Below are 13,799 nucleotides of genomic sequence, written 5' to 3'. Positions count from 1 at the left end.
GCGAGATCTTAGTTGGGCAGGCGACCGCCTGTCCTGCCTCTACAATGGGTACGCCACTGGTCGGCGCTCGGCGCTCGTAAAGACAGTGATGTCGCTGAAATGCGACAACTTGTCTGTCTGGTGTCTACCCTCTGCTGTGTTAACATTATGGGTAACTCGTTAAAGTGGCAAATTAAATGTGAAACACATCAACTATTAAGAAAACAAGAAGATATGATGACAAAGACACTCCATACATTTGGAAACATATTTTTATTTAAATCAATATTGTCTTCAGTTAATGCAGGGTAATTTTAAAAGTAGGCTAACTCTCATATCCTCTCATAGGGATTGCATTGGCAGCTGCAGTTCATCGTTCTAACGGACCTCGAGTAGCGGCACCGTCTCAAAAGTGGGCGTGGATTTGTAGGCCTTCCGCTTCCGGCCGTGTGTCTCTATTAGCCCAATGGTAAAAATGTCAGCACTTGCACAGGAAACCGGGTTCAAATCCAGGGTAGAAGAGGAAAGTTACATAGTGCAGCTTTAAGTGCAAATATGTCCGGTTTTAATGTATATGATCTTATTTTTCTGCTGTGTTTTATATGTTAACACTGTATTCTTAAACATTTAATTAAATTTAATTGTATGAAAGCAAATATGAAGCAAATATTCCTTAAAAATGTATTGATTTAAAAAAGCAAATATGGGCATTAGACGCGGTTGCTGTAGGCTACCATGGTGGATACAAGAGAACAAGAGAAATCTGTGCGCATCTTTGTTTGAATTAAGTTTGCAGTTAAATTATTGTATTAAGTATCCTTATAAGTAGCCTACAATCTATGACTAAGGGTGATTAGGTGCTGAAGGTGTGAATTCCACTGAATTTGAAGAACTGCCCGGTCTTCCACCCATTCAAAGGCATTTCATTCTGAGATGTGTGTTTTAGCAGCAGTTGTCGAGGTAATAATTAGGCTACCTATGGACACACACACTTTTGATCAGTTACACAATAGGAAGGGCATCTGTTACTGTTTACAAGTTTCAAACTGATTAAGGAAAAGTTATGGGATATGTTAGTATTAGTATAAAGAATTGAACTGAAACAGGTACAAACTGACCCCTAAATCTGAGCGAGTTTTAAATATTTACATTTACACAGGCTATATTACAGAATTGTATGATTCATATTCCATTTTGTTGAGCCACATTTACCAATATTCATACCATAATGTGTGTTGTTCAATAATTAACTAAATATATCACATAAAGCATGCATTTTTCCAAATATTTTGGGTTTGAGTGAAATAGTGCAAATCATGTCTGTCTGTCTGTCTGTCTGTCTGTCTGTCTGTCTGTCTGTCTGTCTGTCTGTCTGACCTGATGTTGAGAAGCAGTGTCCTAGGACTACAATACCCACAAACCTCTCTGTCAACTATCCCCTAAACTACATTACCCTCAACTCTCTCCACTAGACATACAGACACTCTTCTAGACAACCTGGCCCACAGGAGCTACGCCATAAAAACAACACTCCTAGCCATCTCTTTTGAACAAAGAGGTTACAAAGATATAAGATTTTAAAGGGTTATTAGTACACTTTAAAACACATTTTAACGTCTACTCTGGCTTTTGTGTGCACCCCAGAGAGTTTTTACATTGCATGATTCAATATTGACACATTTTATATTCATTTGATAAGACATCTATTGACCTTATCAACCCAGTAGGTGTCCTCCGGTCTCTCTCTGCACCAGTTTAAAATTAACATTAGCAGCATTCTGAATATAGATCTGGAAATGTTCAATCAGTAATCACAATAATACCTAAACGGTCTTGTAGTCCTATTTTCTTTAGTACGTGGTACTTTGTGCTGTGGCTTTTCATTGGACAGAGTATATATAAACATGCAGTCATGAATCATAATGATTTATGACAGTGATGTGTCCGTAAACCATAGGATACTTTGAAAACATAGGCATGAGTTCAAGTTAAAGTTCAAATATATATGACTTAAAATAAAAAAATATTATTATTATTATTATAAGTATTTCACTTTAAAACACTTGGGTCATTTTAACATCAGGCTTTTGTGTGAACCCCAGGCAGTATTTAAGTTGATTCATTATAAAGGTTTCGAGGCCTATCAGGCTCGAAGCCTTATTACATCTCTACACTTTCCTGTTCTTCCGCCGTTTTTTCAGTTCTGGCCCAACCGTGCATACGCTTTTTATGAAACTACTGAAACTCACGACCATTGGCCAAAGGGTGGAGCTGTAGCACTCAATTGAAAATTTGCCAAATTGCCAACTTTGAACAGGTACAACTCATGCCCTGTTTGACCTACAGCCATGAAACACACATGCGTCTCCTCATGCCTAACAACTTTCATACTCTGACTTTTGACCTCTGACCTTTAGATTTCCCACCATTTTGAATTATATGAAAAACAGTAAAAATCTCCTCCTGGGATCTTTGAGCAATCTGCACGAAACGTTTTACACATGAACTTTGGACCTATGCCGACAAACGTGAGTAAGCGGATTTTCCATAAGTGAAAACGTTAAGCTTTTATAAGCCAATGAATATTGCAGTTTTATGAAAATTATTCGTCTGCCCCTAACACGTACATGCAGACTCACATTTGTTTGAAACTTTGCAATAAGAAAAAGAGAAAGAGAGAGAGACACACACACAGATAGAGAGACAGGCAGAGAGAGACAGAGACAAAGACAAAAAGAAACAACTCTATGGGTTCACTGACTCCAAAAAATAAAAAATATATACGACACTGTCCTATAAAACAAAAGAAAATCAGAGCAACCTACCTATAAGGCCACACTGGCCGCTTACTTAGGCTAACCATTTTTATTTAGGAAGATTAACATGTCGACATGTTCTGGTGTTAACCGAGTGCGCAGTCTATTGACCGTCAAATTCGCTGCGGAGAAAACCCTCTCGGACAGAACCGAGGTCCCTGGTACACAGAGATAGCGCCTGGCTAGGGTAGCCAGTATGGGGAAACGGAGGATGTGCACTTTCCACCAGTCCAATGGATCTGATTCCAAGGGAGCAGAACTCTCTCTTTAGTAACTCTCCACTTCGTTTGCTGACCCATTGTCCGTGGACGTAACGTAATTATGTCCAAGGAGCAGTCGCATTGCGCTGCTGTTTGCGTTCTCGTCTGTGCCCCCATCTCCGTGGGGTAGCAGCGGCCCCAGCCCCACTGCTTTCGAGTGAAACACTCGATGCCATTTCATGCAACTTTACTGTAACGTCAGCCCTTTCTGCTGGCGAAAGAAACGGCAGGCTCTTGTGTCGGGGGTCCAGCGCAGATTAGTAGGGGGTACTAAGTGAAAAATCGTTACGCGGCGGATAAAAGCATGAAATTTGATGCAGATGTCCCTTGGGTCATCCTAAAACATCCTAGAAGGGGTGCCCAAAAAAATCTTAAACAGGAAGTGAGTTATGGACAAAATCCAAAATGGCCACCTAAACTGTTGACCGTTGACTCAAAAGACACCAAAATAATCTCCAAAAAGCATAAAATGTGGCACACATGTCCTTTGGGTCATCCTAAGACATCCTAGAAGGGGAGCCCAAAAAAATCTGAAACAGGAAGTGAGTTATTGACCAAATTGAAAATGGCCGCCTAGTGTTGTCGATTGACTCAAAAGACAACTAAAGAATCTCCAAAAAGTATAAAATGTGTCACACATGTCCCTTGGGTCATCCTAAGACATCCTAGAAGGGGTGCCCAAAAAAGTCTTCAACAGGAAGTGAGTTATTGACTAAATTGAAAATGGCCGCCTACAGTGCTGGCGATTGACTCAAAAAGCCTATAGAATCTCCAAAAAGTATACAATTTGGCACATATGTCCCTTGGGTCATCCTAACACATCCTAGAAGGGGTGCCAAAAATAATCTGAAACAGGAAGTGAGTTATTGACTAAATTGAAAATGGCCGCCTACAGTGTTGAAAGATGATGCAAGATACCTACAGAATCTCATAAAAGCATGAAATGTGGTACAAATGTCCCTTGGGTGATCTGAACGCATCCTACAAGGGGTGCCCAAAAAGGTTTTAAACAGGAAGTGACCGCCTAAAAGCAGTTGACACAAAAGAAAACATAAGGGGACGTCATAAAAGTGTATAATTTGGTACATACATTGAGTGCTTCTTAATATATCCTAGAAGGGGTTATTTATTTGTTTGCTTGTTTATTAAACTTTTTAGGAAGGGACCATGTTGAAGAAATTCTAAATGGCTGTTTAAACAGTTGACCATGGCAGTCTGCATATTATGCAGACTCAATACGACAGGTTATGCAGTGCATAACTTGCCGTATTTTGTAGTCTACCTTCTGTTTTCATTTCTACATCACTTATTTATTTTACTTTCTGCATAATTTTTTTATTGTACTCTTTGAATCTTCTTTATTTATCTAACTCTCTGCATATTCTCATTTATTTTACTCTGCATCTTATCTTACTCTGCATATTCTTATTTTACTCTCTGCATCTTATTTATTTTGCACTCTACATCTTCTTGCTTGTTTTACACTCTATCTTCTCATGTATTTTCTTCTTGATCATTACTGTTTTTTTGTGATTAGTGTTTAGTAACTACATGTATTCATGTGTGCCATTTCGCAATTACCAGCACATTGGCATAATGCTCTGCAAGGTAACCCAGCATCCCGGCATCTACACTTTCTCGAACAGAAGGGCTCAGCTTTGCAGCCACACTTGAGTTCTCTACAAACTTAAGCAGCCTCTGGCAAGAGTGTCCATAAAGGTGTGCACGAATCAGCGACTTTAATTTATTTGTCAGGAGATGGTAGAGATTGCATAGCTTTCAGGCTTCTGGACCAAATGCTAGATTGGCTGCTCGATTTGAATATTGTAGCAGTGCAGCCCGTGTGGGAGGAGTGTTTTCCAATGAGAGACTATTCAAACTTTTTTTGGCACCCCTTAGGATGCATTCAGATCACCCAAGGGACATTTGTACCAAATTTCATGCTTTTATGAGATTATTTTTTATGAGTGTCTTTTGCATCATCTGTCAAGACTGTACACAGCCATTTTCAATTTAGTCAATAACTCACTTCCTGTTTCAGATAATTTCAGGCACCCCTTCTAGGATGTCTTAGGATGACCCAAGGGACATGTATGCCATTATGAGATTCTTTAGTTGTCTTTTGAGTCAATCGACAACACTGTAGGCAGTCATTTTCAATTTTGTCAATGACTCACTTCCTGTTTAAGATTTTTTTGGGCACCCCTTCTGGGATGTCTTGGGATGACCCAAGGGACATGTATGCCAAATTGTATGCTTTTATGAGATTCTTTAGTTGTCTTTTGAGACAATAGATAACACTGTAGGCGGCCATTTTCATTTTGTCAATAACTCAGTTCCTGCTTAAGATTTCTTTGGGCACCCCTTCTAGGATGTCTTAGGATGACCAAAAAGACATTTGTGCCAACTTGTATGTTTTTATGAGATTCTTTAGTTGTCTTTTGAGTCAATCGACAACACTAGGCGGCCATTTTCAATTTAGTCAATAACTCACTTCCTGTTTCAGATTCCTTTGGGCACCCATTCTAGGATGTCTTAGGATGACCCAAGGGACATATGTGCCAAATTTTATGCTTTTTGGAGATTCTTTTGGTGTCTTTTGAGTCAACGGTCAACAGTTTAGGTGGCCATTTTGAATTTTGTCCATAAGTCACTTCCTGTTTAAGATTTTTTTGGGCACCCCTTCTAGGATGTTTTAGGATGACCCAAGGGACATCTGTATCAAATTTCATGCTTTTATCCGCCGCGTAACGATTTGGCAATTTTTTGTGCTTAGTACCCCCTACTAGATGCGATCAGAGGGACTTGGGAGATTAATTGATCAGAGTTGACCTGCATATAGGCTACAATGGATAAATAAAAAATAAAAAAAGTATTAGTAAAAAAGTATTTATATTAGGAAAACAAAGCCTATGTTTTTGTTTGTAAAATAATAATAATATTGTTACTGTTAATAATATATACCTTCATGCGTTTTGCCAGTGATGTGCTGACTTTCTCTTTGAACTCCACCATTCTTCTGCTTTCATCCTCTTCGGGAATGAGGTGTTTCTGGAGGAAACTGAAGGTAATTGGGTAGGAGTTTGAGACCGAGACATTCTGCTCCGCAGACATGACTGTGGTGGCACATTTAAGTTTGGCTAACACTGGTATGATCTCCTCCATTAGTTTCCAGTGCTCGCTGGATAGATCAAGGGATCTGGCGTCCGCCAGTTTAGTTATTGTGCGGTCTGACAGCACGGCTGTTACTGCCCACCTGCACTCGATCAGTCGCTCAAACATATCATACACTGAATTCCAGCGGGTTTTGCAGGATTGGATCAGCTTTTTATTGGTGGCCCAGCCCATGCCGTCCTGCTTAGTTTTCAGTGCCAGAGCTCTGTTGCACGTGTGCTGTGATTGAAATGCTTAACTAAACGACCAGCAGAACTAATGACTCGATGTAGATGTAAGGCAAACCCATCGTTAATAGCTAACTGTAACGTGTGTGCATAACAGGGAACAGAATCCCACGCCACATAATCCGGAGACATGGCCTTGGTAATGTTGCTTGCATTGTCGTGGAAACAAGCTGTGACACGCCCAGTCAGTCCCCAGTCATCAACAGCACTCTTCATCTTACGTTATTGTTATGTAACTTTCTGTGGTCAATTCTGTCCAGCAGTCTGTTGTGAGAGCAACATACTTGGCTGTGGACAGATTTGTTTTCATTTTAAGTGACATCTCTTTATAACGCTCTTCTATTCGTTTGGTGACTGTTGATCTGGCTGGAATGTGGTATTCTGGTTCGAGGTAGCTCATTAAATCACAGAAGCCTGTTCCCTCAACAGTGCTGATAGGCAGCATGTCCACCTCAATCATTTTGCACACTTTTTGTGTGATTTCCTCCGACCGACGAGCATCACATCTTCTTGCTGGGCCGTGCACAAAAGACGTCATTGATGATTGCTGTTGTTTTCCTGTGCCCGTCTCATCAACTACGACAAACGGGTGTTTTGCTCTTGAATAAATGTGCAATTATTAAATGTAACATGAAACGCTTATTTGAGAGTAGTTATTTTCAATGTATGACGTACTTCATCCCCCCTTTTGTTTTGTTTTGTTGGATTCTCCTTTTTCACTGACCAAGGCTGTGGATTGAATAGCTCGATCAGTAAAGTGTTAGCCTCATTTCAACAGACACCATCAGGGAGGCCATATCTCTACCTCAATGAGAAGAGAGGCAGCCTGTGAATCCATAGGTCGCTGGTTCGATCCCTGTCCCCAACAATGCGTTGAGGTGATCATCATTTGGAATTCTTAGTTTTACAAATAGTGTTTCTTGAGGTTAGGTCGTTGTTTTACTGAGGTTAAGGTTAGTGAGGGTGGGTGTAGAAAAGAGTCATCTAGTCAGCAACCTTCCACCTATTCCCATGGATTGGATCCACCCCTCTCACCTGCTCTCACTCATCACCAATCACACCTGTCTTCACTCACAACTCATTAGTGGCCTGGTGGCTTTTTCTTTGAAATAATGTGTAGTTTTTCAAATATTTAACTTTAAGCGCCCGATGCCACGTTATTGGCCATGGCCATTTAAAGGGTAGCAACATTAACAAACACATGTGTCTATACCTGTAACAATGCTCTATACACCAGGGAACTAAATTACTCATATACTGTGTTGCTTTTGCCAGGATTCGATCCCATGACCTTGTAGTTCAGAGTCAAGAGCTCTTCCAACTGAGCTACCCAGACACAAGCAACAATATACATTGACATTATATGAACGTGCAACTTTTACACTACAGATTTTTTTTTACACCACTCTCCGATTTAATCAAAACAAATCTAAGCTGTGTGATATATACTATTTTGTCGAAGCAGCCTGCTAAGCACATATTCAGGGAATGCTTAAGCAAATCCCCCATAGGGATACAATGTCAACAATAAGCAGTAGTGGTGTAAAGTAACTAAGTACATTTACTCAAGTACTGTACTTAAGTACATTTTTTAGGTATTTTTACTTTACTGGAGTATTTCCAATTTTCAGTACTTTTACTTCTACTCCACTACATCTCAGAGGCAAATATTGTACTTTTACTCCACTACAATTATTTGAAAACTTTAGTTACTAGTTACTTTGCAGATATAAATGATTACATTATAAAACATACATTAACCACTTCAGCCCTATTTTATACATAGGCTATTTGAAAATAGCCGATCTACAAGCTCACAACGTGTCGCGATGCGACGCGTTGTGAGCTTGTAGATCTGCTATTTTCAAATATTTAGTACTTTTACTTTTGATACTTTAAGTTCATTTTGATGCCAATACTTTCGTACTTTTACTCAAGTACATTTTTAATTCTGGACTTTTACTTGTAACAGAGTATTTTAATATTGCAGTATTGGTACTTTTACTTAAGTAAAGAATTTGATTACTTTTTCCACCACTGAGTACATTGACATATTAGTTTGAATTAGCACATATACATGATAATCACAAGTATTTGAGCCTATGCCAGACTCTAACAAAGCAGATATACATGATAATCACAAGTATTTGAGCCTATGCCAGACTCTAATCAAAAGGTGGAGGCTGGGGTGGAGGAGGAGCTAGCAGAATGCATTGGTTCAGCAACCAAGAAAGACTTAGAGAATTCGAACCGTATTTAAAGGAACCTCTTTGCTAATGCATGAGCTGTGATTGGAGAATGAGTGTGTGATGTAATGACCAGCAGTGCTGTGAATGGGGAATATAAAGCTGATGTTCACATCAGCTGACTGACAGCTAGTTACAGCTTTGGCGTGCAAGACTTCCGTGTCCTGCATGAACTAACGCTATGCTCAATTTGTGGTAGTTGACATGTTGACATGGAGCCTGGGAAGGTCTTACTGATTATAGGTAAGTCTGTAAATTAGTGGTGTTTGTGTGTGTGTGTGTGTGTGTGTGTGTGTGTGTGTGTGTGTGTGTGTGTGTGTGTGTGTGTGTGTGTGTGTGTGTGTGTGTGCGTGTGCGTGCGGTGCGCGTGCACATGTGTGTTTGTGAAGTCAATGAAACATCAACTGATGCACTTCGACACATTATCATTGTTGGAGTCACTTATGGAGAGAGATTTGTCTCAAAATTATTTGTGAATCCAATGCCTTGATGCACAAATATTCCATGATTTACAAATGTGTTTGTGCAATCTACAAACACAAATTATTTTTTTGTGACTTTTGTAAATATTAATTTGTAAATTTTAAAAATAAATGTATACTTCTGTGTGCATTTATCATAAAATATCATTTGTAAATCATCAATCATCTGTGTGTGAATTGTTGAATCTGCATTTAGAGTAGACAAAAAAACTTTTTCCTGTTATATAATTTTGAGACAACGGTCACGCTTTAAAAAATATATATTTTCTTATCTGCAAACGTACTTGTAACTTGTAAGTTGGCATTTAAATACATGTGCTATGATGTATACAAATATATGACTATTTGTAATCATTTGCAATTTGTAAAAATAATTTATACTTGCAGGCGCATTTATCATAAAATATCATTTGTAAATCATCTGCGTGTGAATTGCACACGCAGATGACTGCACACCTGACTGCTTTCAGCTGTCAGGTATTTGTCAAGAATACAGCCCAAATAGGTAATCTCTTCTTTGCTCGAGATAATTGTGTCATCGACTTTGACCTTGAAATCATTTACATTCATCTGTCTGAGGGAATGTTTGATCCCAAAGAGAATGGATTCAGTTTTTCCAAGGTGTAGTGACTTTGGAGAGTTCGGAGCTGAGTTCGCCACCACCTGCTTGTCGGTAATAAGCGAGCCACTTGAAATAATGCAGATGTTAGTACATTTGGTTTGAAAATAAATTATTGCAAAAAAAATTTGTTAATTCCATTACGAAGTTTCCTGCATTTTTCAAGTAGTTGGATATTCTTGTTTTTCCTGTACTCAGAGTAGCTTTTGTTTCTGAGCTTGATGGCATTTAGGATTTCTCCCTTCATCCAGGGTTCTGTACAAGCTCTGATTCTCACCACCTTTGTGGGCGCTATGCTATCAAGTACAGAGAAGAATGCATTTTTGAAACCAGACCATGTGTCCTCAGCCGAGGAGCAATTTAGGACATTTGACCATACCATAAAATGATATGCATTGTGTCATGATAACCTCTTATGACACAGGAGATGTCCACAGGACTGATCACTCAGAAGTGACAAACAGGATGAAGAAATGAAGAAATAGATAAGAATACAATCTGAATATAATCAGCAAGAGTACACATGTTACCAACAAGATCCTGTATGAAGGAATGCCAAGGGTGAGCGGGAAAATAGCAGCCAGGAGAATGAGACTAGCAGGACACTGCCAAAGACATCAAGAACTGCCAGCCAGCAAATTGGTGCTGTGGGAACCAACGCACGGTCATCGGTCACAAGGACGTCCCACAATGACATACGTGGATGTACTCAAGAATGATGCAGGAGCGCAAAGTACCAACGAACTGGCCAGATGTATAGAGAACCGGGATGACTGGAAGCAACGATGGAGGGCTCGTCTGAGGACGACCTAGAGAGAGATAATCTGTAATTTGGTTGTGTTATACCGTAGAACCAATGATTAATTATGCTAAAGTGTGATAATAATTATCTGAACTCATTTTACTATGATGTACTATGATTTTGACAAAAGGGTTATTGAGAATTATTGTTGATGTAATTCATTTTTATCCTTTTTATACAAGACTATGAGTCAGTCGTTCCTTAATATAACTTTTTTGATCCTGAAGAAATGATCAAGAATGTGATTATATTATTTTGGTTTATTGTATTGTTTTATGACCATACTGTATTATGTCTAATCATGTGTTTGAATTGTACTCAGCTTGAGAGATGTAATGTTTGGGGATTTTTGTTCAGCAGTGACAGTGGAGCAAGGGGGAAAACAAAAGTTGGTTAAATGACGAAATTTTTCAGGAAATTACATTGCTGTACTTTTTGCTGGTGAAAGCAGATTACCACACACACAAGCACACGCACACACATAGATTGCTTTGGGTGTGGGGGCACGACGCTGCTGAAATACACACAGGCACACGCACACACAGATTGGGTGTGAGGCATGAATGTTGTGATACAAACACTCATATGGGAAAAGTACTGGGCCATTGCAAAACCACATGGGCGGTCAAGAAAGAGGATCTTGACTGTAATGGAGTGGCAGATCTAAAGCTGGACATGATGAAAATTATGATTATTTGAATAATGTAATTTAATCAACAGTATCGATCATGCTGAAGTATGAAACTAAATAAAAGATATATGAGTACACTGTACAACATCTGATAATGAATGAAATCTGATGCTTCACTTTGGATGTGAATCTTAGCCAATCAGGATGGAATATGAAAAACAGATCCATCTTGATCACATGCCTATAGAGGTCATGTGTACCGATTTGCGTGACATTTGGATGAAATTGGAAGGAGTAATATAAAAAAAATGTTTTACATACGTTGGCCTCCTGGTGGCGCTATAAAAGGCAGATGTGAAAAATGCAGGGCAATGGTTTTTCCTTGATGTCTAGGGAGTGCACATAGAGCCCTTAACAGACGACGTCACACTGATAAGAACCAGTATGCGCGCAACCAGTATGTGCTCAATGAAACCCATTCTGTCAGGTCTCGCTAGGACGCACCTCACTAGCCAACACACAAGAGGGGGTTGGGGTGCGCAGAAACCAGCGCACCCCAAAACAACAGGTTGAGAATTGATTGCATGAAAGAATCACTTGTGCGTCCAGTCTCAATGTTGGTAAACAAATAATTGGTCTTTACAACGTTTTACACAGATCGGTGCAGTTATAGGTAAAAACACGAATCGGTCTGTTATAGCACCACCATGAGGCTGATTTGAACAAGTGTCATTTCTTCCTCGGCATAGTGGGAATGTGCATGCAAAATTTCACTGAAATTGCATGCTGTGTTCATGATTTGAGGCATTTTGTTCAAAACGGAGCACTCCTGCAAACTTTGGAAGCTATTTTTAGCCAATCAGGATGGAATATAAAAATCTGAAAGAACCGTTTCGTTTAATGACTTTAGGGCATAGCATGATGGCGGCCATTTTCTGGTTCCACTTCAAAATAGTAAATGCATTTTTCCCATTGACATTTCCAAAAATATTGATATCAATTATTTTAATCAAGCCATCCAGGGTCCTGGTGAATCATGACCATAAAACGTTTGATTCTGTGAAAACACTTTTTTGAAAACGGCAAAACAAAGGGTATTTATTAAATATTACATATAATTAAATATAAATAAATAAAATCACAGAAAAAAATGTTAAGTAACGATTACCATGTTTTAAGCCACGTTTTCACAACAGTGCCAGAATTTTTCCAGCAAAATATTTAGAAATACAACAACAGTGGTTCCAATTTCTAGTACTTTTACTTCTACTCCACTACATCTCAGTCACTGCTATAACTACAGTATATCAAATTCTTGGCCAAAACCTAATACCGAATTTAGGAAACACTTGGCTGGAAATTTAAAAAAAAAATGTATACATTTTTTTAAATATTATTTTGTACCATTGCTGTCATGGCTATGCCTCAGTTGTAGAGCTACATGATTATGGCAACACTTATCATAACTATAATCCATATTTAGATCAGTTATTTAAAACATATTTATTTATTTACTAGTGTGTAGTAATATAATACAATATGTCTCAAAACATTAGCATGCCATACAGTTGAGTTATTGCAAATTAAATAAATATGATTTCAAGAAATTTAAACTAATATTGAATAGCCTAACAAAAGGCAATATAATGTCTGCATATATCCGATTAGTATATACCGATTCAAACGGTATATACCACCCCTCCAATCCAGTCAGACTGGAATGGAATATTCTATTCCAATTGAGGCGTTTACATGAGCATTTTTATTCTGAATTCATTCATTCATTCCGAATATAAGTGTATTCATTCTGAATTCATTCATTCATTCCACTGAAAATGGTACAATTTTAATGAGGAAGATACGTTGAAAATGGGTGAAGTGGTCCTTTAAGTACAGTATTCAAGTAAACATAGGCTACTTTGTTACTGTCCACCAGTGGAAGACACCAGGAATTAATAATGTCTTGTCTCATTCCACAGGATTACTATGTGTGCTGAAAAGATGTGACTCCAGATGTGAAATTGGGGAGCAAAATAAGAAAGGACGATGTGTTGGTAATAATGACTTCCTGATCTTTATCTAGTTATTAGTTTAGAGGTACAACAGTTAATCAAAACTAGAAATATTGTTCCTGAAGAAACAATGTGGGCTCGCTTTAAAGCCAAAAAAACTATAGTTATAAAAAGTACAAATTCAGTTTGACTTGGTATCTCTGTCTTTCTGTTGTTTGGGCGTAGACTTGCCTCCGGTTGATCAGATTGGGAGCACCTGTTATAATTCTCCTAATTGTCATCAGTTACACACTTGCTTGCATAGCTGATGGTAGTAAGGGGATGGAGGGGTATAGGGGGCGGGAGTGATGGGTGTGGGGTGCTCCCCCTGGCTCCAGTGAGCTTGTAGATTAGCTATTTCTGATGGTTTACTGTGTGTGTGTGTGTGTGTGTGTGTGTGTGTGTGTGTGTGTGTGTGTGTGTGTGTGTGTGTGTGTGTGTGTGTGTGTGAGAGAGAGAGAGAGAGAGAGAGAGAGAGAGAGAGAGAGAGAGAGAGAGAGAGAGAGAGAGAG

General features: G+C 38.9%; 1 protein-coding gene across 2 annotated transcripts in view; it reads left to right on the top strand.

The window, feature by feature from the left end:
* LOC308101109 (adhesion G protein-coupled receptor E5-like) overlaps nt 1-13,799 on the top strand; it is a 75,393-nt gene that overhangs the window by 37,637 nt on the left and 23,957 nt on the right. The window contains exons 1-2 of one of the 2 annotated variants that reach the window (XM_080450455.1): nt 8,842-8,945; nt 13,216-13,290. The exons of the other annotated variant lie outside the window; for it this stretch is intronic. Coding sequence (XP_080306581.1) covers nt 8,915-8,945; nt 13,216-13,290 — 106 coding nt within the window. The 5' untranslated portion in view covers nt 8,842-8,914. Of the gene's footprint in view, nt 1-8,841; nt 8,946-13,215; nt 13,291-13,799 lie in introns of those variants that run through there. 2 annotated transcript variants of the gene reach the window in all.

This window comes from Gymnoscopelus braueri (genome assembly GCF_963280865.1).
Source record: "Gymnoscopelus braueri genome assembly, chromosome: 14".
In the NCBI taxonomy this organism is placed as follows: domain Eukaryota; kingdom Metazoa; phylum Chordata; class Actinopteri; order Myctophiformes; family Myctophidae; genus Gymnoscopelus; species Gymnoscopelus braueri.
This window is presented reverse-complemented; position numbering and strand designations above follow the sequence as displayed.